General features: G+C 43.4%; 1 protein-coding gene across 4 annotated transcripts in view; it reads left to right on the forward strand.

Annotated features, from left to right (window-relative positions):
* LRP1B (LDL receptor related protein 1B) overlaps positions 1-27,433 on the forward strand; it is a 1,445,580-nt gene that overhangs the window by 715,571 nt on the left and 702,576 nt on the right. For all 4 annotated transcript variants that reach the window (XM_083153866.1, XM_083153869.1, XM_083153867.1 and 1 more), the window contains exon 18: positions 18,459-18,575. In XM_083153866.1, the coding sequence (XP_083009992.1) occupies positions 18,459-18,575 (117 nt within the window). The remainder of the gene's footprint in view (positions 1-18,458; positions 18,576-27,433) is intronic.

Genomic DNA, 27,433 nt, shown 5'->3' on the forward strand with positions numbered 1-27,433 from the left:
ATACAAACTCCGTTCAGTTAGGGCCATGGTGGTAATTGAACCCATGACCTCAGTGCTGTGAGGCAGTAATGCTAACCGTACGGTAACACCAACCATCTGCTTTGTAATGTTAATGAGAATAGGTGAAAATGACATTGAGAATAGGTAAAAATGTAGAATTTAATGTCATGATACAGCAGTAAGTTGCTCGATGTAACTCCCATGCCCTTATGTTGGATATACACTTGTCTCTGTTTGTGGAGATTTTGACCACAATACAACAATTTGTTGAAATATAACAGTGACTATTATTGTGGCATAAAAATCAATAGAGCTAGCTGGTAAGAGCTGACTACTTTGGTGCATTTAAGAGCATGAAAACATAACATTAGATGGTATTTTTGCTTTGGTTTCACTCTTAAATAATGATCATTTTTCTACTCTTGTTGACAATAATATCTGAAGACAGTTTGTATCACCAGAGTGTGAACCTTTTACCTGAGAGAGCAAAAAATGGCATAGAGGCTGTAAATGTTACTTAGAGAACATTACAGTAATAGTCTGAAGAGCTGGTAATGTGAGGATGTACTTAAGGCCCTTTTGTTCACGTTAGGATGAGCCGAGGGAATCAGTCTAGAACCAGCATCATTCTAACTTAAAATGACATCATCTAACCAAGATTGCATCAAATAGGTCAGTCCTGAGCTAGTGCAATTTTATTTTTACTTTGAATCTGTTATCTTGTTGGAAAGGAAAAATGGCTAATATCAAAATGTGCTTTGGCTACCTATAAAAATGCTTGTGGAGTAATAGTGTATATTTTCAACCAAGCTGATTTACAACTGAAAAAAGTTTTGTCAAGCAATGTTTCTTTACATGCACAAGTTTTGTTCTTTGTTCATCAAAAGCATCACAGCCCCCCCCCCCCCCCCCCCTCCCTGCCTCTGCAGCCTTATCCTAACCTATACCTTAGTACCTTATACTTGTGTTCAAAATGTTGGTTGTCGGATTCTGGCATCAGTAGTTTAATAGGTGCTGTGATTTCGGAGCTGGTCTTCTGTCTGTTGACATCCTATACACTAGGATGTCAGCTATATCCCCAAATAAGACCCCCAGACTGCAATTTAAGAAAATCAGATTGCAGCTTGCATCTATTACTTATACTGCTTTCAGTTCGCAAATACCAGGTCGCACCCGGGATTAGGACACTGGTCCATCCATTAACTGCCCTTTCACACCGCACAGTGACCCAGGTTATTTGTACGGTGTGAAAGGGGTAGTGCAAAGTGTGTTTTGCATGTGATGGGATGAACCCAAATTTCAGGCATCTTAGTAGGGGTGGAGAAATCAATTGTATTTCTTGGAAAGAAAAGGCATAAAGATGGAGTAAGCGCGGGCAGCATCGTTGGGGGCATTGTAGGTGGCGGAGGGCTCCATCTGAATGGGGCGTACGAGCTTCTCAGGAGCATCCGCCCCCTTCTGACAAATGGCCGTGGTTGGCAGTTGGAGATTTGATTGCCAGAAGCAGCTCCTATGGGAGCTGCTCCATCTGTATGTACTTTATACCAAGCATCCTCTATAACTACATGGATTTAACCTACAATAGAATACCTTACATTAGTATTATATACCATAGAACAGAAACTACCTTTCTTGTCCATCTTTTTAAAACAGATAATATACTGTAGTGTTCATTGAGAAGTGGAACTACTATTGGTGCAGCAGAAGCAAAGCATCGGGCCATTGAGGACAAATGGGCCCACTGCTGCCTCTGTCACCCACTTTTTTTCCCTTTCACACTCTACCTCTCCCTGTCACCCTCTACCGCTCCCTGTCACCCACTGGCATATTGTATATTATGAACTTGGGTTGGGGTGAAGGAGGGGGCCCAAATTATATTTTTGCACCTGGGTTCACCACCTACAATTTCTCTCACTGTGTGACGGAACTTGGTTTATCCTTCATATCAGTGCCGCAATACAGACCACACTGTGCTAAAAGTACCACAGCAGTGAGCAAACCCCAGGCAGGGAAGAAGAACTGCACATGTTTTAAAAGATGCAGAATGCTAGAATGAGCACAAATACTGTATGTGTAGAACTGCAGTAAAAGTAAAAGAATTAGCTGTTTAGAACTATACCAACTTTTAGGATAAATATGTGAAAAAGTCATATGTTGCTACATGATATAACATAGCTCATTGTGCTGGATACACATATAGGACTGGTTGCAATATAATGAATGTGTTATCTTGCGTTATACACCTGTATGTAACATTTTCCAGGGCTCTACGCAGCCTTGACAGAGGAGGGTGATAGGAGTAAAATGGGGGTGTCTGCCAGGAACTAAGGGCCCTGCAAATCCTCGTTTACCAACAAATCCCCTCGCATGGGGCCGAACATAAGATAAATAATTTGATGGTTGCTCATGATCGAATGATTTTTCTCCCATTCAGTGAAAAAAGTCAGTCTAGACTGACTTTTTTATTCTGGCCGCTATCCACTGAATTTGGAGCGGGTCCTGACAGTCATGTGGCATCAGCCGTCCGCGCCGAGCAGGCATCGTATGGGGAACACCCATAAAACGCTGGGAGTTCCCTTGCTATCTGCCTCTGCTCGCCTCCGGCCCTCGCTCCCAGCCAGTGATGGAGCCGAATTTCGAAATTCTAAATGAATGTGTCTGAATCAGTCCCTACAGTAGGTCCTTTATCAACAAATTATATGCCTGACATATAGGGGGATATTTACTAAGAATATGAATGCAATTCAGTCGTATTCGTATTCAGTCAGATCTGTGCAGGCTGCAGTTTAAAAAGTGAAAAAATAATAATAATTTAATTAAAAAACAGCGTGGGGTCCCCCCTCCACGGCCATAACCAGCCCCAGGCTCAAAGAGCTGGTTCTAGTTTTAAAAATTCAAGGAATAAAAGATGTAGGGGTCACCTGGATTTTTTAAAACCAGTACCAGGCTCAAGGGCCGGTCCTGGTTCCCAAAATGTGGGGGACAAAAAAGTACCACAAGTCCCAGCATGTGGGGCATTAAAGGGCCCACTGGAACTAGTAGTTCCACAACAGTACAAATAAACAAACACTGACACATGTAAAGTAAAACTTTATTACATACAGATCCCATACATACAGATACTTACCTACCTTGACATGTAGGTAGGTATCCATCCATCCACTGGTCTCCAGTGTAGATCAAGTCCCCTTCAATCCATGTAGGCATCCCTGGTACTTGGCAGAACAAAAAAACGGCAGGTCACGATCTCTTTATGAATTAATGAGAGCCGCAGAATGCTTTGTTTACTTCCTTTCCCCGAAAAGTGCTATTGGGCTGCCTAGCTACCCCTTGTTGGCCACTAGGTGGGCAACAGTGCTTTTCGTAGGGATTCTTTTTGTGTTTTTTTACTACCATCGGTCCGGTGCCCACAGGGGCACCGGGGACAGCCCCAGGCTTCAGCATGAGCAGGCAAATTCTGTAGGGGGGACCTCTTCATTGGGGATCATCACTTCCCCAGGATCGCTGCCCATGCTGACTGGTCAGGGGGTAAATGCTTTGGCCGGGGGTACTTGTATAAAAAGTCTCCTTCCAGCTGTGGTAATTACACCGATGGCTGGTCGGGCCTGGTGCTGGTTTTCAAAATATGGGGGACCCCTACTCATTTTGTCCCCCGTATTTTAGGAACCAGGTCCATCCAGCCAGCTGTAAATACGGCTTGAAAAAGAGGTGTGTTTTCCAGCCGTATTTGACCGGCAATTAGTGGTAATTCCTAATCGTATTTTTTCGATGGTGTATGCATTCGTATTCATAATACGAATGTGCTATGAATACGAATTTATGTATTTTCAGCATAGTAAACTGTAACATTATTAGTAAAATTATTATAGGCAGTCATATTTGCATACATAATGCATGTTACAAAAATATAATTAATCTAATAAAAATTATTCATTAAGCCCATTGATTTGTCAAATAAGTTCTGAAATGCATTGGTTAATTGTTTCTTGTTTTGCTTTGGAACTAATTACCTGCATAACAGTTTCCTACAATCTCCAATGATAGTACATGCCCATGAAGCTGAAATGTGTACTGAACAGTCAATTAGATGCAGAAAGCACATAAACTCTCATTAGTGGGACAGTTTTACACTACATGGTTCAGAGATGAATTTCAGAAAGTTTGTTGAAATAAATGGCAGCAGGACAGGGCTGACTGCATCTCATGTAAGGTCGGCCCCGTTCCTCAGCTCCGCTGAACGAGCGCATACCGCCAGGAAACACCAGACTTCAGCTAAAATTGTTTTTCATGCATCTTCCTTTATAAAAAATAAAAAGCTAATGGTGCTTAAAGGCTATAAACTAATAATTAAACAGCTCAAACAGCAAAATCTATTTCACCCGTTCTCCTGATTTATAATCCGCTAAATAGGTTTCCTGTATGCACACTCTCTGGTTCATCAGGATTCTGCAGAATAGATTGCAGGTGATGGGGATATACAAAAGACGGTACTTATGTATTATCTAGGCTCCCATGTTAAATGCACCCAATTTTTTCATACCCCTACTATCCAACTACGCATGGAGTTGATTTTATATAGTGTGGCGAGTGCAGCGAGCCACCGTGGCTGAAGCGTGGGGAGCGCACGCGGTCTCATAAGAAAAACGGGAGCCCAGATATTACATAAGTACCCAAAAGACATATCGCTTTGTATACCACAGACTGCTTTCATTTATTTAACTTGCATGTTCCTGAGCATCAAGATTATACACACAGTTGTGTATTTGTAATGGGTGCAATGGGGGTCATTCTGATCAACTCGTTAAGCAGCAAAAATTTGCTGCTAAGCGAGCCTTCTAACGCTGCCCACCGGGCGTACAAATGCATGCCCCCACCGTGCTTTGAACATCCCCGCTGCTTTGAGAATGGATATTTTGCATATACGTTCATTTGTAGGGTTGTGATACAGGGCCGAAATTGTTAGATGATCGCCGGTCATGTGACCTGCTCATAAATCTAAATCAGTTTGGACTGACTTAGACTTGTGGTGTCTAGGTCCGAATGAGGCAGGTAGCTGACATCCTGGAATATCAGCTATCTGCCCCCGGAAGGCAGGTGCCCATAATGGGAACACCCAGCGGTTTCCTGGGCGCACCCACTGTTTTTGTGGGTACGCAAGTATATGCCCCCTGCCCCCCTCGGTCCTGTCCCCTGACCACGTGTGAACACCATGGCGACTAAGCAAGTCACCGAAGGTGCCCCCACAGAAGCCCTGCAGACAAAATGAATCAGAATGAGGGCCAATGTGCTCAGTACACACGGGCCCTTGAGTCCCATGGGGGCCCACACCACACAGACTACACCCATTTTTGAATACTTACAATGCCCCACAATGAAGACAGCAGCGATTCCGGCATCACTGAAAAAAAGGCAGCTGAGACATTTTTTCAAAGGTCTGCGCATATGCAATAGAGTCTGAATGCTCTAGAGCTCATGCTCTATTCCGCTGTCCGGTTGGGACACCGTGGCCGGCACATACAGTAGGTCTCCTTTTCTCTAGACGCGCCCCTGTATACACATGCACCTTCCCTGTCTTTGGAGCTAGAGATCCATGTGAAATCATCCAGATATTGGCATACGCACAACAATTAAAAGCCCTCAATTGCATTTACATATCCATGATACAGGGTTCCACAGTATTACAGAGAAAATCCCAACTAGACTGTACACTTGAATTATGCATACTGTATGTTAACTTATACTACACAAGATTATAGTGTATACACTATTTCAGTGTATTGCTGTTATTAATACGGTACAATACATCATTACCATGCATCTGAAGAGCAAAAACCACCTCAAATTTGTAAAGAGGGGGGGAGGGGGGGGAGCATGGGGAAAGGGGCATGTTACACAACTTTCCTATACTTACAATGGGCAGTTGGAGACCCAAAAAAAGGTACAGGCCATAAAAAAATGTTACTGTACCTTCCAAAAGGGTACAATTGAAGAGTAGGCTCTATAATACTATGTGTTTCTGGATGTATGTATGTATAAATTATTAAAGCACTTTTTCAGTTCTTAACATGATTTCCTTGAGCCTCCAAGTGCCTATATATATATATATATATATATATATATATATATATATATATACAGCCAGGGAGTTCAGCACTCACATCCAAAAGTGTTGAAGATAGGGGTGCACAACAAGGGTCATCAAAGCCAGATGGCCAAATAATAAATGAAGGTGCTTAATGAAAAGCGGAGGCACTCACCAAAATGCAGAAAAGTCAGTCACTTTTATTCAGTGGTCATATCATAAGTCGACGTTTCGACCCGTATAGGGCCTTTGTCAAGACAGAGCAAATAAGATCCATGGGTACACCAAGAGAGAGTCAGTCCGGAGGAAGGCACAGGTTGCCGAAACGGATTCGTTGACTGCCACAACTGCCATACAGCTACATACAGTCGGAATATGGATGGGTGAATACAAAGTGTCCCACTATTCTTAAATGCTGTTTCTACCTGCTATGCTGATGGCCTGAAGCCTAATAAATTAGAAGTGTTTTTCATCTTTACAACGGAGTGCTGCCATATTTGTGCCCTAGTGGATACACAGTTTTCTTGTCTATGCTATCTTGGACCGGCACCCACACCTACAGCTATAGTATAGTGTGCGACTTCCATATGTTCTTGTATATATATTCATAGCTATGTGTATTGTAGCCATATTGAGCGATAGTGCTAGGACCTGCAGAAAAGTGGGGTCCCGTGAAGGGGGCTGCAGGCTTAAATGCATTGATCAATTCATGAACCAAATCTCCACTATTTATTATCAGTTAATTTAGTGTGTGCAGAGCCCCTACAATGTCTATATATATATATATATATATATATATATATATATATATATATGTATATATATGTATATATATATATATATATATATATATATATATATATATATATGTATATATATGTTGTAACACTGTAGGTGAACTGAATGCCTTTCCCTGGGGTAGAAGGCAGCAAGCAGCATCCGAGAAATCATACCTAGACTTGAGTCATAAGTCCAGTCTTTGGGGTGCAACTGGCTGCATCCAGGCCTCCCCAGGCAGTATGCCCACAATGATCAGCCCAGCAGCTCTACATGGGCCTTGTACAGCTGCAAGTGCTGATTAGCCCTCTGTGAGGCCAAACACCTGAGCTAGGCCTTTACTCTAAAAGGTGTAAGACAAGAACCTGGGGCAAATATACCTGCCCTCAAACAGGGGCGGATTGGGAATTAAAACCAGCCCGGGAAATATCTCGAATCAGCCCTGATGGGGGGAGTGGTGTCGTGCCGGAGGCGCCTCAATTTTTCGGTGGTGTGGCCTATCAGTATGGGGCGTGGCCTATTTCACCAAGGCCCATTATACATATGCCACACACCGTCATGCCATTATACATATGCCACACACCATCATGCCATTATACATATGCCACACACCGTGATGCTCCATTACACATATGCCACACACCTTGATGCCATTATACATATGCCGCACACCCTGATGCCATTATACAAATGTAGCACACCGTGATGCTCCATTATACCTATGCCGCACTTCCTGATGCCATTATACATATGCCACACACCGTGATGCACCATTATACCTATGCCGCACACCCTGATGACATTATACATATGCCCCACACCGTGATGCACCATTATACCTATGCCGCACACCCTGATGACATTATACATATGCCCCACACCGTGATGCACCATTATACATATGCCGCACACCCTGATGACATTATACATATGCCGCACACCGTGATGCCATTATACATATGCCACACACCCTGATGGCATTATACATATGCCGCACACCGTGATGCCCATTATACATATGCCGCACACTGTAATGCCCATCATACATATGCCACACACCGTGATGCCCTGCTTCTGAGGGTCAAGAGAAGTGCCGGACATCCACCTATATACTATATAAATATATAAATATATATACATATATATATTAACTCTGCCAGTCACACTAGTCACAGTGCCTTGTTTAACCTGTGGATAAAACACCCTCCCACCTCGCGTCTGCCAGTGTAGATGATCACACTGGCGGATGCAAGGTGGAAAGGCATTCCCCCTGCGGAAGGCCTCTCTGGCAAAGCAGCAAGGAAAGCGGGTATAATCTATGTAAATTTGATGTGTCTTTGTAACTTGAAAACAGTTATCATATAAACTTAAACCTCACTAGACTGCCTCTGTGAGCTTATTATTTTCGAGTGCCGCACCACTGGATATAGATATATATATATATATATATATATATATATATATATATATATATATATATATATATAGTAGAAGAATGGGTAAGGCGTCACTCCAGGGCTTAGAAGAAACAGTATTTATTGTGAGGCGGTCAACGCAGTTTCGGGTGTTACCCCGTCGTCAGGACCAAAATGAGCACATTTTTGTCCTGACGACGGGGTAATACCTGAAACGGCGTTGACCGCCTCACAATAAATACTGTTTCTTCTAAGCCCTGGAGTGACGCTTTACCCATTCTTTTACTGTATTTGGTGGGCATCCCACCTTGGATGGCACCCAGGCAAGAGTCTTCTGAGTGCGGGGAGTGCCGGACATCAGCGTGACTATATATATATATATATATATATATATATATATATATACAGTCTACTTCTGTCGGCACTCAATGAATAATACAACAGCTATTTCGGTGCACTCCAATAAACAATAATGCAAAAGTCCAGGAGTTAGGAGGCACTCAGACAAAAAGACTTCACAGCCAATAAATCAAATAAGCATCGCTGTAATCAGCGCCAAGCGCTTTCGAGGTTGATACTTCTTCTTCAGTGTATGTTGTGCCCCAAAGAGGTAACAACCTCGAAAGCGCTTTGCGCTGATTACAGCGATGCTTATTTGATTAATTGGCTGTGAAGTCTTTTTTGTCTGAGTGCTTCCTAACTCCTGGACTTATATATATATATATATATATATATATATATATATATATATACACACACACACACACATATACACATATACATACACAGTACACACACCGAGAATGGAGCATTGTTTCCGAGTGCCGCTCTACCGGATAGAGATAGATATACACAGTACACACACCAAGAATGCAGCACTGCGACTCCATATGTTTATCACATTGTCATCGGGATCCTGTAGGAGCCCAAATTCAAATGACACCACACGGAATTAGCCCAAATACATGTAAATAAAGCCACACAGAATCCAGCAAAATTCTGTTATGCGGTGGGAGGGGGGTCTATATGCTGTTATGCGGGGGGGGGGGGGTCTCTTCACAAGTGTAAAGGTGCCCATACACGCACCGATCCCGGCGTTCGTTCTGGGCTAAACTAGCATCCATCACATCGCATCGCATGCCTAGTGCATGCAATGCAATGCGATAAAAAGACAGTACAAAAAGTATGTGTAGCACATACTTTTTGTACTGTGCGATGAGATGCCGCGGGAGCGCGCATATCATCGTATAGCATTGCACCGCCGGGATCGGTGCGTGTATGGGCACCTTTAGTTGCTGCCTGTGATGGAGTTTTGTGCCCCTTTAAAAAAGTATATATACACACACATAAGGGGGGCACAAAACTCCATCACATGCAGCAACTTGTATGTAGGGAAGCCAATCCCGGGGCATTTTTTCAATCCCGGAATTCGGAATTGAAAAATGCCCAATCCCGGGATTCCCGGGATTGGCTTGCTTTATACAAAAACCCAGCCCGGCCGCCCGCATATTTACTTACAGTTGCGGTGCGGCCGGGCGATGGAGCTGGGGGTTTAGGCAGTAAAATACAGCCTGGGTGGGTAGGCGAGCGTCCGGCGCTGGTATGGGGGTCCGGGAAGAGGCGATGGCAGACAGGCAGCCTGGGTGGGTGGGCGGTATTATGAAGGCGGCGGGAGGTCAGCGCGGCCGCGGTGCAGCGCGGATGTTGTTATGTGGCCTGCGCAGCGTGACCTCTGACGTCGTCACGCTGCGCAGAGCCGCACTGCCCGGGACGGGAGAAGCTGGGCAGCGTCTGAGCACTAGCTCAGACGCTGCCCGGCATTAGACTGCGCATGCGCAGTCTAATCCCAAAATCCCGGGATTAGAAACTCCAATCCCGGGATTGAAATCCCAGCATTTTAGGGGCCAAATCCCGGGATACCGCCGATCCCGATCCCGGGATTGGCCACCCTACTTGTATGCACTTACACTTGTGAAGAGACCCCATAACACACACCCCCTCCGCATAATAACAAAAAGAACCCCCCTCCCACATGCAATACATATACATATATTATATTAAACCCAGATATATAATTTTTTTTTTAACAGAGCCCAAATCCCAGTCCCAAAGAAAAAGATAGGAACAGTCCCTTACACTTTATGCTGCTGCTTCCGCCTTCCCCCTCTTCAGCTGCTCACTCAGCCGTCCCACCCACGCTGCAGCCATCCACATTGTAGACGCTGTGTCTTTGTACTAGTGTAGTCAGTGGCCGGGTGCGCGGTGACGTCACCGCGCACCCGCGATCAATGTTCTGGCCACCTCTGCATAAGAGCCGCGGGAGGAGCTGCGTGGAGCTGCGCATGCGCAGAAGCCCTCCCGCGGCCATCTTTAAATCTCTCAGTGCCACAGACAGCCGCGGCCATCTTTGTTGTGGCATGTTATGCTGCGGCCGCGGCACGCTGTAGTCGTGCGGTCCGCGGCCCAGCCAGGCAGGCGAGCGGCCTGTTCTGGTAACTTATGGACCAGCCCACCGGGAAATTACCCGGTTTCCCGGTGGGCCAATCCGCCCCTGCCCTCAAACACTATTCCAGTGTTCTTGTCACTATATATATATATATATATATATATATATATATATATATATATATATATATAGTTAGCCATCACTGGTGCCAAGGGGTACTAGGTTCTGGGTTCAAGCTCCACTCTAACCTCCTCCCCTTCTTATTTGTCAGCCAGCTGCTAACTGCTGAGATTCACCCTAGCACTAGTGCTGGGCTGCAATTTTTGTATTAAACTGTATGTTGTCAATAGGTTGACAGTCAATAGGTCGACCACCATTGGCTTCAAAAGCAGCACTCACCTTCTCCAATTACACTTGTCTCCGCAGAAGCCTAAATGGTGTACAGTATTGTCCTTCAGTGTGGGCCTCACTGTCATACAGCCTGGAATGTGTACACCAGGACCGCAAGAGCAAACTTGTGTTGCATAAATATGTTTTTATGAGAACTCACCCCTTCCATTTTCTATTAAGCGGCCACCTTATATAACCAGTATTCACTGGTTACCTAAATCTGTATTCTCATGAATATTTTTCGATCTGACACAATAGTACGGTGACAAGAACTCTTCAATTACTTTTTCATTTGCAAAGTAAAAATCTTAAAACTATTTTCCATTTAATTATTATGTCTATTATAAAAGTTGTACAGCACATCCTCCTCGTATGTCTTCTGTAAAAAATATAAAGTGGTCTGTAGAATGTTTAATAAATTCAAGTGATCTATTGTGAATCTGAAAATTAATGTGGCATTGTTTAAGCACAAAGCTTTTAAATCCCTATAAATCTATCCTTTTTTACCATTCAAAACTGAACAATTGAAGAAACTGGCGAGCTTGAAAAGCCATGGAATAATTATGTTAATTTACTAAAAAGTATGATCGGTACTTGTTTCCTAGCACAGCCACAATCGCATTGATCTTGTGCCCTTAATAGTGGTATGCGATGGCCCCCGACGCGATGGACCCGATTTCCCATTGAAATGCATTGAAAAGTTAAAAAATCGCGTCGGTCGCGTCGCATGCGGCTAAATAAGCATTAAATGGTCCCGACGCGATGCCCCCGATTTCCCATAGGGAACAATGTTAAATGGCTCAATTTACCCAAATCAACAGGGAACAATGTTAAATGGTCCATAAACCCCCCAAAACACCCCAGAACAGTGAAATGTCCCCCCAAAATTAGTAAACGCCACCCCACGATCAACGTGAACCCGAAGCGTGGCGAGCGCAGCGGTACGCGTCCTCCGACCTTTTCATACCCCCACTATCCACGTCGGCGTGGAGTTGAGAATAGAATAGTGTGGCGAGCGCAGTGAGCCACCGAGCCCGAAGCGTGGCGAGCGCAGCGAACCCCACAAGGGGACGCGGATACCTTCACAGGTAAACGCGTCCCCTCGCGGGCTTCACAGGTGTCCGCGTCGCCACGGACACCTGTGAAGCCCACGAGGGGACGCGTATAACTGTGAAGGTATCCGCGTCCCCTCGCGGGGCTCGCTGCGCTCGCCACGCTTCGGGCTCGGTGGCTTGCTGCGCTCGCCACACTATTCTATTCTCAACTCCACGCCGACGTGGATAGTGGGGGTATGAAAAGGTCGGAGGACGCGTACCGCCGCCCCTCGCGGGCTCGCTGCGCTCGCCACGCTTGGGTTCACGTTGATCGTGGGGTGGCGTTAACTAATTTTGGGGGGCCATTTCACTGTTCTGGGGTGTTTTGGGGGGTTTCTGGACCATTTAACATTGTTCCCTGTTCATTTGGGTAAATTGAGGCATTTAATATTGTTCCCTATGGGAAATCGGGGGCATCGCGTCGGGACCATCGCATGCGATTTTTTAGCACGCATGCGATGCGACCGATTTGATTTTTTTACCTGCGATGCCCCCGATTAGAATCGGTGTGGCCGTGCTAGGAAACAAGTACCGTATGATCAGTTCCAAGGGATGTACTTTCTACTTGTCGCTTTGTATAATGGATATTAATATGTTTGTTTTGTTTTACAATAATAATGATTTTGTTGTTGCATTAACCCTTTGAGTGCCGATCGAAATTGGCAAAATTGGTGTGGAAATTGGCGAGCAAACATTTTTATTCATCATTATGACCTGTAATGTTTACCTTATATAGGAAATATAATCTATTTTTTTTTACACAACATTTTTTTTATTTGAATTCATATAACAAATGTGAGTGATGCTGGCATATTAGCTGATATTTTGCTCATCTCTCACAGAGCTGTTGCAACTCATATTTTGCACTTCTCTCTCAGAGATGCTGGCATTTTTAGCTGATATTTTTGTGCATCTCTCACAGTTTTTGGCACTCAAAGGGTTAATATAATGGTGGCAACCTGAGGGTTACCCAGATGGCGGATGTTCATGCAGTATTCCGATGCTATGTCTTCGGCTGCAACTACTGATCCCAGGCACATGCAGGGCATATTCTATTAACACAAGATTCTGCCTTCATATTTTCACATAGCAGATGCGTCCAGTGGCCCTGTTCTATCCAGCAGAATTAGTATTATTTATTTTTGAGAAAAAAAATTACCAAAAATAAAATATGGTAATTTACAAATTGACAAAATGCAGATATGGAACATACTGTATCATCTTCTATTTGACCATGGTATAAACACGTGTGACAAGATAATGACCTTTCCTCCAGTGCTGATATAAGGCTGGACTTTTTTTACACAATGTATTTTTCTTTGCCATTAACTTTGTTTTGTTTATTAAAATAAAAATACAAGGCTCAAGTGTAGGTCTCAGCCTTGCGCTGTATATGGGACAGCAGCACCTCTAATGACCCCTCCTGTAAGTGAGGGGCTGGGGAAGTACAGAAGAAGATAATTTGGGTGTGCTTGATTCTAAAATAAAACATAACCCTAAAAATACCACCCAGCAATAATAATACAATAGGATGATGACACTAATATGTCATAATAAAAATATCTAATTCAGTATTTTCTTATTCAGTATTTTCTTCAAATGTCCAATATCAGCAACTATTCACACAAGAGGCAGTATCTATTTTTCAGTAAATCCATTTATTTATAAAAATAAGCAATGCTTTTCAACAAGCAACTTCATCAGGGGTATGGCAAAAATAATGATCAGTAAAATCTGGATGTTTGAAGAATGTTCTTAAATAAATCAAATCATAAAATCAAATCAAAATCATGAGGTGGATCAACTACCTTGACCAAAGTTGTAACGGTCACAGACAGGGTCCCCCTCTTTAGAATTGGGCATCCGTCACCATATAGAAGTAACCACAGCAGGAGATGTGACCTTCTTCACTAAAAACTCCAAAAGAAGACAACACCATGACCCATTATTATATGTAATAGCGTATAGGCGGGAAGGTAAAAAATAAAAATAGAAATATGCAAAATCAAAACATCTCCGACAGTGTTCAACCAAACACTAGACTGCTGCATTGTTTACCAACTATAATACTTATTATACTATACTATAATACTCATGTAATCTCCCGTCACAACCATTATTATATTTCTCCCTCTGCATTGGGTTATAAACTCTTCTGCATTAACGCCTATGGTTGATCTTTGTGATACCGCATGCTGAACCTCAACACTGCAGATTACTATGGTGCATTGCAAATCTACCAAAATAATATACCTATAAAAGCATGTAATAATAAATTACAATAATAATAATAATTATAACAATATTCATTATATATCTGAAATATCAGGGACAAAACTTTCAATAACAGTTGTCCATTGTGAAAAGAGGACTTCTGCAAGTTCTATTGCACATATGTAGCCATTGTCCTGTCTGGGACTCTCCAATGGGGTTCTATACAAAAGTTTAGCTTTCTGAACCTTGCAGCATACCGGCACAGCAATGCTCCCTCGAATCCTATGGGGACTTTTGGTCCATGAAGCCCGTTATTGTAATTCATCGACAAATATTTACAGGCATAGCGTTTCCAGACATCATAGGCAAAGGATATAGATTAACAATTGATATGCATGAAGTGAATTTTATCAGAGCAGTGTTGCACCAGCTTGATGCAAATGATATCTCTGAAAGCAGGGTTATTTATGTGTACTGTCACTCCCTGTTCTGCCGACACTCCGTCACTGAACACTACCTGCTAGAGAACACTCCCCTCACAAGTTAAGATGCATCTAGTTAGCGCACAACTCACCTGAAGTTCAGTATGACTGGTATAAAGCACACTGGTGAAAATATGCAAAATAAATGAACTGGCTAACAGCTCTACATCAGCAGCATAAAGGGTCTCATTCAAAGATGAATGTTTTGCACAGCAACTGCATTTTTGTATGTGGCTGCTTGCAAACACACAGTATGCTAATGTCTGTAGGAAGCGTGTAAATATGCCATTTGCTAGCATTGCGGATCTGAGTTCTGTGTTAAAAAATGCAGAATCAGATCGTCATCGCAAATATTGCTCAAAATGCTTGCAGGATCATCCAACTGAGCAACCCTAAGCCTAAGCTTTCTCTGAATGGCCACTTCTTTCCCCTAGTGAGGACAGTAAATCTGCATCAGAAGGCATTGGTCTCTGCACCCCTAGAAAATGCCAACCCATCCCTAAACCCCAATAAACATATTGCAGCAGGTCTCACTCTCTACAAGCAAAGAAAGGGCCTTGTGCATGCTCTGTTCCACAAATATCTATTCCAGGCATGTCCAAACTATGGCCCTCCAGCTGTTATGAAACTACAAGCCCCATCATGCCTTGCCACAGTTTTTGCTATTAGAGAATTCTAAAACTATGGCAAGGCATGCTGGGATGTGTAGTTTCACAGGGCCATAGTGTGGACATGCCTGATCTATTGGGTTTACAACATATATGTCGGAATCGTGCCCCATAAGTATTAACAATTGCAATACTATAGGGCATCTACATTTGTCCTGGTTTCTAAATGATTCTAAGGGGCTTATGCCTACCAGCTGCAGTCTGTGCTGGGAATTTTTTTTTAAAGCGGCAATCATTTACAAGGCAAAACCACGTTGATTTTGCCTTGTAAGTGATTGCCACTTTAACAATACAGGCATACGCGCCAGGGGATGCAGTTAAAATCCCGGCGGTCGGGATCCCGGCATCAGAATCCCGACGACGGAATCCCGACCGCCGAAATCCCGACACTTTCTCCCTCCGGGGGTGTCCACGACACCCCCGGAGGGAGAATAAATTAGCGTGCCGAGCGTAGCGAGGCACCGGGCCCGCTGCGTGGCGAGCGCAGCGAGCCAGCAAGGGGGGGGCGATCCACGTCCCCCCCTTGTCGGGATTTCGGCGGTCGGGATTCCGGCGTCGGGATTTTGAAGGCCAGGATCCTGACCACCGGGATTTCATACTGAATCCCGCGCCAGTAGTCCCCAAAAGATGGAACTTGATTGTTTGTCAATTGCTAGGCAGAAATTAGAATGTTTTACCCAAAGACAAAATTATAAACCAATCATTTGATATTGTTAATTCCTTGTATAGCATCATAAAGGGAAGTGAAAATCTATTAAACTTATTATTTTTTTTAACACTCTGTTGAAACAAATGTCTGTCATTTAGACTTTTGCATAATCATTTTGACATTTAACCAAAGACATAAGTAGTGCTGCTTTTCTTCTTTCTATCAACTGGCAGATGAATACAAATGTATTTGTTACATTAATTACATTTATGCGATTACATTAATGAATGAAATTACATCAGACTTTTTGGGGGTTTATCAACTAAAGGTCGATTTGCAGAAATAATGGGCAAATAAAACTTTATTTTATTTGTCTTAAAGGTTAAGTTGCTGTTCAACAAATCTACCAAACGCAAATTGACAATCACCAGTTACAAAACTTCCACCAAAACTCGCACGACAATATCAATTTCTCCAGTGTTAAACTTTGAGTAGTCGGAAGTCTACGATGAATCAGTTGAGTTAATCACTTTGAAACCACCAGATTAAAGCGGGGGCACAAGGGGTCAGTACCACTGGGCCCCCATTTCTGATAGGGCCCCCCGTTCCCCGCCTCTGATCAGATCGCTCTTAACAGCAATCCACCGCAGGGCCACAGATCAGATCAATAATAGTGCTCGGATCTGCTGCACTCCCGGCTCAGTGCTGCTGCTGCAGTGCGGTTGCCCGGTGGCTGCCATGAAAGATTGACAGGCGCCGGGTGTCCACTAGTACAAGTACAGGACAGCTGAGCAACAGCTCAGCTGTCCAATGGTTTTAGAAGATGCAGACTGCGGCTCAGGGATTGGCTGAGTGCGCAGGCTGCAGGGAAGGAGGTGGGATTCCAGTCCGGCCTTAGACAGAGGAGCCTCCGGGTAAACACAAGTGAAACAGGCAGGGGCAGCCCAGCGCTCACCAGGCACAAGGTAGCTGTAGTCTGGACTCTGGAGTATATATCAATATGCCACACTGAAAGATGTGAGTGTTGGGCGCAGGGTCGGAATCCGGATATAGGCTGCTTCTTGATTGACATGTATGTTATTAATGCCAATTAAGGCAATTGGCTATCCATCTATGCTGGCACTTTTGACATTACCTACTGTATATATTACCTATATAATATTTTAGACCTTGGGGCCCGCCTATCTTAAGTACCCCGGGCCCCCCAAAATCTTAATCCAGCTCTGGGCTTCATGGGTGGTTTGGGTTAGGCTGCGGGTAGGAAGGGTTAGATTTATGGGGTAAAGGGAGAGGGTTGGCATACTTATTTACAAGTCAGGGTCCTCAGCACTGGGATGCAGCTTGCCAAAAATACTAAATAATACAAGAGGAGGCAAAAAAAAAAAAAATATCCCAGATTTGAAAGGTTAACAAAAAAGGCCTGGTACATTTTAGTACATAATCTAAAAGTGTACAGATACTGTTATTTTCAATTGGTTTTAAATATGATATCATAATTTCTTAGTGGATTGCAGCCTTAAGTTCATGAATGGTTCTTGGTCGAAGTTTGTAGACATTAGCTTTCAGATGAACCTATTGGCTGCGTAGACCTTCCATGAAACGGATGATGATTTCTTTCCACCCAGTAATTACAATTCTGTTTGTTAACATAGTCAGACAAATTAATGTGAGCTTTGTTAAGAAATTGCAGTGATAATGCCAAATAGATTTGGTTGAGTTATTTTGTTTCTGTGCAGGGTAAATACTGGCTGCTTTATTCTTACACTGCAATTTCGATTTCTGTTTGAACACACCCCAAACAAATCTAACTCTCTCTACACATGTTACATCTGCCCCACCTGCAGTGCAGCATGGTTTTGAGCATTTGCAAAACAAAATGTGCCCTGCGATCAGGCATGAATTAGGCCCCAAATACTACCATGATGCAATGCTGAAGGAGTCATAGCGGCATAGAATTGGGGGCATGGCTACTCTCTCATCGTTGGTTCAGTCATGCTGTAGGCCCTCAGTGCCCTGGTAACTATTATCTTGTTACCATAAGACAGCAACACAAATAATGTTATTATAAATTGGTGAATTTCAGTAAGTAAAGTGAGTAGACTGAGAAAACTGCCACAAACACAATCTCTTTGTTAAGTATGAAATCTGATAAAGCCTCCTGTTTTGTGTGTTTTGTTTTACACCTTTTGAATTTATTAGTGTTATGATATTCATCAATACCGTTATATCTCCTCTTTCTAGCGAGGACATGTCAACCTCATCAGTTCTCCTGCAGCAATGGACGATGTATATCAAAATCATGGGTATGCGACCAGGAGGATGACTGTGGGGACAGATCTGATGAAACTGCATCTTGCGGTAAGCACTGAGTGTACTCAGCAATTATGCAGAAGAGAGCACTGTACAGTATACATACATACATGTTGTGCCTGTACCCATAGGTGTGCGCACATTGAGTGTTAGGGGTGCACAGGCACCCCCTAATGCTGTGCCAACCCTTATGAACACCCCCCTGCCACTAGCACTACTAGCAATACCTTTAACCAAAGAATTTTGCTTTTTAGAACTGTATTCCATTTAAAGAAGCACACATCAAACAATAATGTGTTTTGCATTGTTATTTGTACTAGACCATTGTCATATCACTACATACCTGTGTCATCCATATATGTTTATGACTGTATGTGCATGTACTGTTACACAGAGTAATTAGAAGATGAAAACTGAAATAGGCAGGAGATTATGGTGTGGCTGAGAGACATTTTATATTGTAGCGAGTGCCAATAGATAACGGAAGACACAACTGATTGGCGGTTTTAGACACGCCCAATAGGTGGAGCTACGCACAACCCTTTGACGGTGCACCCCCTAATAAAATGTGCTGCGCACACCTATGCCTGTACCAATAATCACAATGGGGCTCATACTAAGTCTGATGCATGTGCACCAGGTGAAATTAGGCTAACTTACAGCTAAACAGCTTACAGCTAGCATACCTCCTAATATACAAAAAATGGCAGCAGGGCTCCAGCGTTTGCCATCTAAAAAGGGACATGGCCTCATTGAAAGGGGGCGTGATGTTGCGGCAATGCTGTGATCACAATTCATGGCCCCATTTTTCGTCACTATGTGGGGATGTCCAGTGCTCTATGAGTTGCTGGCATGCCCCCTCCTGTCCCCTCTGTGTCTGTGAATAGATGCTGTGCACATGCGTACAGCATCTAATCACCGCTGCTCTGCTAAACAGTGTCAGGGGGATGCCCAACTGCCCCCCCCCCCCCCCCCCCCCACAGTTGGACACTGCTGCATGTGAATGGGAAGTAAGACAGTCACAAAGAAACTTAACTGTCCAGTAAAAATCAGGACAGTTGGAAGGTATGCTGTTACATCCTAGGTCAGTGGTTCCCTACCTGGGGTACTAGTACCCCTGGGGGTACTCAAAATAATATTGGTAATGGCGGACGATGAAAAGGTCTTTTGATGGCTGAAGAAGACCCATTGCCATGGAGACAGAAAATGTTGTGTCATATGCCTGACCAGCAATCCACTGGGAGCTTTCCCATGCTGCCCTCAGACATCAGCAGTCATCTGCCCAGCACTGACAAAGGTGGAGGAAGCAGCGGCATTAATCCTACAAGTGTTAGCGGGAATCCTGGAGATAATACACAACCAGTGTCTAGACACAGAAGGGAATGATTCCTTGCTGTACACTACTCCTTAATATAAGGACATGCATAAGGAACTGCATACCGCTAAGTTCTGTCCATATTTCAAAATGAGAGGACGGGGTACTTATCAATGAAAATCCTAATCAAGGGGTACGGGAGAGAAAAAGGTTGGAAACCACTGCCCTAGGTCATAAGCACATAAGACTTTGTTTTTTTAATATGTGTTTTGAAAAGGAATAATATGTGAAGGAGCACAGGCTTAGGTTTTGCAAAATGGCACTCAAACCGGTCATGAGATTACCATAGGATATGGGTTCACAGTGTGTAATGCATGCATCACTTTGAAATCACGTAAACACAACCTCACTGTGCTCAGTGTTTGCACACCACTTGCCGAGCACAAATGTACACACTTTATCCTAAGCACACTCAGCATCAGCACTCAGACACATGTACCAAAATGCTTTGCTCTATCCTTTTCCCAGCTACTGTAAAGAACCTTACATGCTTGACAGATGCACCTATACCAGGACTTAACTTAGTTATACAATTTGATGGAGTAGATTATAAATACATCAGAGATTTGGACATAATGCTGCTTGTACAGCATATTTTGCGTTAATTATACACATGCATCGGTGCCAAGTGTACACAAGTATCAGCAATGCAGTCACTGGCAAATTAGCTGAGAGGCTGCCAAAAATCGGTTGACATTCTCAGCCTCCAGAAAAGGTAGGCAAGGTGCCTGGAAATGGCTTCAGCCTCCCGCACCTCCCTGTAACCACTATTGAAAGTGGGCAGACTGGGGTGGCTGATTATATGATTTGCATTAAATTGCACCTTCACATGCTCTTCCCCGACATTCAATGCTGTAATCTGGTCATTAAATAGCAAAGCATGGCCATGATGACCCGATAGTCCACCCATGAGTAGGCAACAACCCCACCCTGCTTCGGCTGCATATATTGTATTTGGTCCCAAAGCCATCTTCTATATTGTATACGTTTGCTATAATTTTGCATTGCAGAATCGTCCCACGCTCTGGCTGCTGCCGCTGAATAGGTCCGACAGTCTCCGTCTGCTGCTTATTATGAGGAATCTCGCGAGAACTACTGACCTCTCGCGAGAATTCCCCTGTACTTGACTCCTGGCAAAGACGCTGGGCGGGTGGGCGGGCCACTCAGACCGGCTACCGCTGGCCTGAGGTTCCCCACCCCTGCTTTATAGCCACTGACAGAAAGTAGCACAGATGATACTACAGTGGGAACTGTGATCAGGACATAAAGCGCTGATAACTCATATAAATGTTCCATGCACATGAATCAGTCACTGCCAAGGCTGTTACTTACTGTATATCATGTGTACCGATGGATGTAGATCAGGGGTGGGCAATTATTTCAGCTGGGGGGCCACTTAATACTTCCAGCAGATATTCGAGGGCCGCGGCATAGTCCTGTGGCCTTTCGGCGCATGCAGTGTCGGCTACACAGGACTATGCCGCGCGCACACAGTGTCACCATTGGACACACATACATCAGTGACGGGCCTGTTGGGAGCTGTTCACGGCTAGCATGTTGCCCATGAGCCGCCTGTTGCCCACCTCTGATGAAGATGGTACAATCACTGGAGCATGATGCTCAGTCCTACTGTACTTCTCTCTTACTGCCATTGTTACTCCTATTATGTGGTTTTTTTTGTACTTCAAAAGGGATAAAATGGAGAGCGATAAACCCCCCGAAAATCAGCTCCTAACTGCCATATCACAGGCTGTGTTTAAAAAATGACAGGTAGGAGCTGATTGGTTGGTGGTTTATCACTCTCCATGTTATCTATGTTATCCATTTTCAAGGCTTAGAACATCTTCCCCCATATGTTAATGCTGAAGGAGATGTCTATTATAAGTAGGCACCTCCTGCGGTACTAGTAATCCGAGTCATATCAATTATACTAGACATGCAGATGAAAAATGTTATCAGGGCAGTAACAGGGCACTTCTAACACCCCAAGAACCACCCTCCCTATAATGTTACCCCTAAAACATGTGACATTATGAAGGAAAGCACCATAGCAGATGGCTGGGCATCTGACATCTCAGTGCCTGTAGAAGGTTGCACGGTACCGTTTCAGTCTCCCCACAAACCTGAGAAGGGTGCTCTGAGACAGCGTCAGTGCTGCTTCTATGGTCCCTGATCATCAGCATCAATCACACACTACTCCTTGCAGCCTTATATGTTATCTTACATGTTTTATATACTGTATGTATATATATATATATATATATATATATATATATATATATATATATATATATATATAAAAAACCTCTCCCTGTAATAGATGCATATATATATAGATGGAAAATGAAAAAGCCATGGGAAGAGTAAAGGAATGAAAGTGCACCCCCCCCCCCCCCCATATACAGTATAAGCATGTGTGCATGCAATATATAAATCATCTAAGTTGTTTTGCTATCTTCAATCAATGCTGGTTGCCTGGCAACAGCTTGTTCTTTTCTCTTCTGCTGCTTGCACTGAATAGAGACACACAATGTTTGAGATGAAAGGAGAGTACAAGAACTGTTTGTAGACCACTATTTGAGTTTTATAGATCGCTTTGAATTTCTTATAAAGATACAGAATGGAATGTATCCAGTCAAATTTCTCCAACGATTATTATTTACGGTCAACCTCGATATAGCATGTTTCAATAGCAGAATGAGAGGTTATAACCTGAAAAGGAAGAGTTCCAAGAAAAGCACATAAAGGGTATCCAAGCAATTACTATAAAATACTGTGTATTGACAATGCAGCCAGTTATGTTACATAATGTATATTGTACAATTGTCTGATACTCAGATATTTTAGGTTTTATTTATGGCTTTCAAAAGAAATATGTGATAAAAAAAACCCAAAGGTAATATAAACTTCAATAAGACATTGAACTGACTGACATTTTACAATTCACTAATGTATATTTAAATGTTCTTATAATAATATCATTTTATTATTATAGCGCTTTTCTCCAGCAGGACCTGAAGTAGAATATCAGACATAGAAACATTACAAAGTGTTTAGTATAACAGTACATAAAAAACACACACATAAAAATTTGATCCAAGGTTACATTTATAGGAAGGGCGATTATGGCTGATCCCGTGTACCAGGATCGGTCGTAATTGGCCTGAAAATACAAATGAAGACTACGGATAATTTACAAAGCTGAAGTCCTGGTTAGGGTGGCCAATCCCGCGATCGGGATCGGCGGGATCCCGGGATTTGGCCCCCAAAACGCCGGGATTTCAATCCCGGGATTGGAGTTTCCAATCCCGGGATTTCGGGATTAGACTGCGCATGCGCGCAGTCTAATGCCAAGCAGCGTCTGAGCATCGCTCAGACGCTGCCCGACTTCTCCTGGCAGCACTGTGTGCAGCGTGACCTCTCAGCGTGAGATGAGGTCACGCTGCGCAGGCAGAGGTCGTGCCCGGCATTGTAATGCCACGCCGCCCACCCGCCCAGCCAGCGTGCCCACCTGCCCAGCACAAGCGTCCACCCAGCCAGCCTGCGCGCCCACCCGCTCACCCAGCCAGCATGCCAGCGGCATGGACGACCAGTCCCCCCACCAGGCAACCATCAAATGTAAGAAATTACATTGTAATTACTGGGGCAGTAATTGTGGGGCAGTCTTTTTATTAGGAAAGCCGATCCCGGGAATCCCGGGATTGAGCATTTTTCAATCCCGAATCCCGTGATTGAAAAAATGCTTCCCTAGTCCTGGTTGCAGAAATACAGGGGGGTAATTGAAATTTGTAGAGCCACAAGTCCAAGCATGCAGGGCATTAATGGGGCCACTGGAAGTTATAGTCCTACTACAGAACCAATAGCCCAATAACAGACACATACAGCTTTAAAGAGAAACCTTTAATACATGCTACATATATTCATACATACTGTGCTTACCTATAGGGTCCAATGTAGTCCTGTCCTCTTGTCCACCAGAATCCACATTGGTACAGATGTGCAGGGGATGGCGATTCTACCGTCATCCCTCGCCAGCGGCCGGCTACCGCCAGGGGCGCGCGCGCACGAGACGCTTGCGCGCCCTGTGGCAACAGAGCTTGGCGGGGGTCCCCACTGCTTCCCCCGCCATCGCCACCGGTCCCCCTCGCCGCCCTGACCCTCCCCCGAACTGGGAAGCATCTCCCTCAAGTGGAGACGGGCAGGGAGACGCTGCCCAGCCACCGTGATACACGCGTGTCCCAGTCTCTATTACCAGCGCTCACCAGATCCCTTTCACTGCAAACTTAAAGGGATCTGCCGAGCGCCGGCCAAGGATGAGCCCAGCTCCATCTGTACCTGTGAATAAAAATCATACGCACTATCCCATATGGCGAAAACAAATACCCTGATTCAGCAGACTGAGGGAGCTGCAAGTGTGTTGATGATTGTAGCCCCTCCCCGAGAATATGTAAAAACTGTTCATCAGCTGTGCCATGACAACTCTGGCTGTTTGAGCCCAGTGCTGGTTCACAAAATATGAGGGACCCCTACTCCTTTTGTCCCCCACATTTTTGAAACCAGGACCAGGCCAAGAGCCTTGTGCTGGTTATTGAATTTTGAGATATGTACATGTGATTTTTAAGTTTTTTATTTTTAAAAAGTTTGCAAAAATCTCCCAAAAACTTTTTTCATGCTGTCATTATGGGGTATTGGGGGTCATACTGGTTGATCCGCAAAGCTTCAAATTTCGCATCTCTGTGGGTCATCTAAACACCGTCTGCATGAACTCGCTCCCCCTCGCATGGCGTAATCATTCGATGGCCACCGACAATCAAATGATTTCTACAGTGCTGTCAGACCTAAGACACCTCTATGGTGTCTTAGATCTGCTGCATCCCTGATCTGGAAGAGGACAGCAGCTGACATCCACTGACGTCAGCTGCCCGCCTCCGGCAGCTGCATCAAGGGTGGACTTCCATGGGAACGCCCAGTGTTTTCAAGGGATTGCCCATGAAACGCTGGGCATTCCCATGGGCACAACTGCAGTGTGCGGCCACTGCTAGGTGTGAACGGGGCGGCAAATAATTAATTCACCGCACCTGCTCGTACAAAGAGGCCGCACGTGTGCATAAACATTGCTCCCCTGTGTGAATGCGCAAGTGAGCAATCAAATCAGAATAACCTCCATTGTGTGTAGAATTTTGAGGGAAACTAATGTATTCCATTTTGGTATAAGGCTGTAAGGTAGGCATCTCTAAACTATGGCCCTCCAGCTGTTTTTTAACTACAAGTCCTGTCATGCCTTGCCACAGTTTTGCTATTAGGAATGCTGAAACTGGGATGTGTAGTTTCACAACATCTGGAGGGCCATAGTTTGGACATACCTGCTGTAAGATAACAAAATGTGGAAAAGGTGAAGTGTTGGGAATACTTTCCGTATGCACGGTATGTGCACCTGACAATTACAATACATCACCATTATGCTGGAACATGTGACCTGGAACATGTGACCTGCAGGAAGGTAGAGAAACTGTGACAGTTTTTTGCAGCCACTCAGTAAGCAGTCTTGTTTTTAAATCCTATTCCTAAGGGGATGAAATCAGGAAAAATGTTCCACCCAATAAACCTTTGCCCGATTGAAACTGGGCACATCAAATAGTATGATCTTTGGGGTTAGAGAATCTCTTGGCGCTAAGATGATTGAGGTTTGCCTGTCCCTAGGTAAAGAGATAAATCCCCTTATCTCTGACTGAAAATTAGAAAATGTAAAGTATACTTAGGATTTTGGCACTCCGCTAACAGATACAATGGTTAGCAATAGATGGGGCTTGATTAAATAAGAATACACCCTGGTAGGTTTGGTAGTCCTCTTTTCCACAGGCTTCAAAGGATGTTTTCTTTAATTTCCCCCTCAGAGTTCATGCATTGATATTAAATGAAAAATAAAGAAAGGAGTAAATCAATAACACAAAAACTGTAGCGTTCTTGAATAGGGGTGTACTAATGGCGTACCCCAACTCACTATTAAAAAATGAGTGTAAGCATATCACGGTTTCTTTAAAACGGGGTAGCGTACCCTTACTCACATTCGGATAGATGGGCTAAACGCATATAATGGTATCTTTAGACTTTTTTGGAATTTCTTTAAAGATTTTATTTAAACACACTTAAAAAATATTTTCTGATAAAATCAGAAAAAAAGTGAAGGCAGTGTCAATCATAGAGTCAACACACCGGTTTCTAAGGATCCGCACCTAGAACCTGTGTGGACAACTACTCATACAGTACACTTACCTCACGAGAAGAAGGTCTAAAGATACCATTATATGCGTTTAACCATCTATCCAAACGTGAGTAAGGGTAAAATACCCCGTTTTAAAGAAACCTTGATATGTTTACACCCATATTTTAATAGTGAGTTGGGGTACGCCATTAGTACACCCCTATTCAAGAATGCTACAGTTTTTGTGTTATTGATTTACACATTGGCTCCTTTCTTTATTTCCCATTTCATATCAATGCACGAACTCTGAGGGGGAAATGAAAGAAACCATCCTTTGAAGCCTGTGGAAAAGAGGACTACCAAACCTACCAGAGGGGAGTATTCTTATTTAATCAAGCCCCATCTATTACTAACCATTGTGTCTGTTAGAGGAGCACCAAAATCCTGAGCAAACTTTACATTTTCTAAACATCAGATAGTATATTTAATTTAAGTAATATGAATTTTTGTCCTGACGTGTTGAATGAGAAACACATTTTTTTCTATACAATTGGTAACTATATTTATTTTTAAACTACAGACAAATATGGAACACAAAAGAGAACTGTATTCCTTTGTTCCCATTTACTTAAAAGAATTGGTAATATTAGTGAAGCCTTTAAGATGTTTCACACAGAGATGTGCCAAGCTGAAACCTTAAAAATCAATACAATATATAGAAAGACGTGTTATTTATCCTCAAATAATTGTGTTTATGTGATTTGTACATTAGATACTGTAGCTCCATTATTTGTTTCTTTTTTTTAAAATGGAACAATTTTAAAGTATTTTGAAGAACGCAAAAATAGAATTTATGCCCACAATTGATACTATGTGAGACCGAGCACATACTGTAAATTCTTCATAAAGATTTCAATCATACAGTAGTTGTCAATATTATGATCAATCTTTCACAGTGCAATTCCGAAGCCACCAACAGTGTATATCCCATCATATTTTAATTGCTTTGTATGGATTGCACATACAGTACTGTGTGATAATTCAGAAAATTCTCAGTATTTCTAAACCTAAAACTATATTTACTCTCATATACATTTGGATTTCAATAGCCTGTGTGGTTTCCTCTATTAGATGGTACATGCCTTACTGCAACAATAGACAAATACATATTCATTTACTGATAAGTGATAAACTCACTGTCATTTATAAAACTTGTTGCGCATGTTAAATGGTGCCCAACCAATCAGCTTCTTACTGTTGTGTGTTTAAAAAATGACAGTTGGGAGCAGATTAGCTGGTGCCCCATTTATCACACCTAACAAGATTCAT

Source organism: Crinia signifera, chromosome 7 (assembly GCF_055691185.1).
Source record: "Crinia signifera chromosome 7, ASM5569118v1, whole genome shotgun sequence".
In the NCBI taxonomy this organism is placed as follows: Eukaryota; Metazoa; Chordata; class Amphibia; order Anura; family Myobatrachidae; genus Crinia; species Crinia signifera.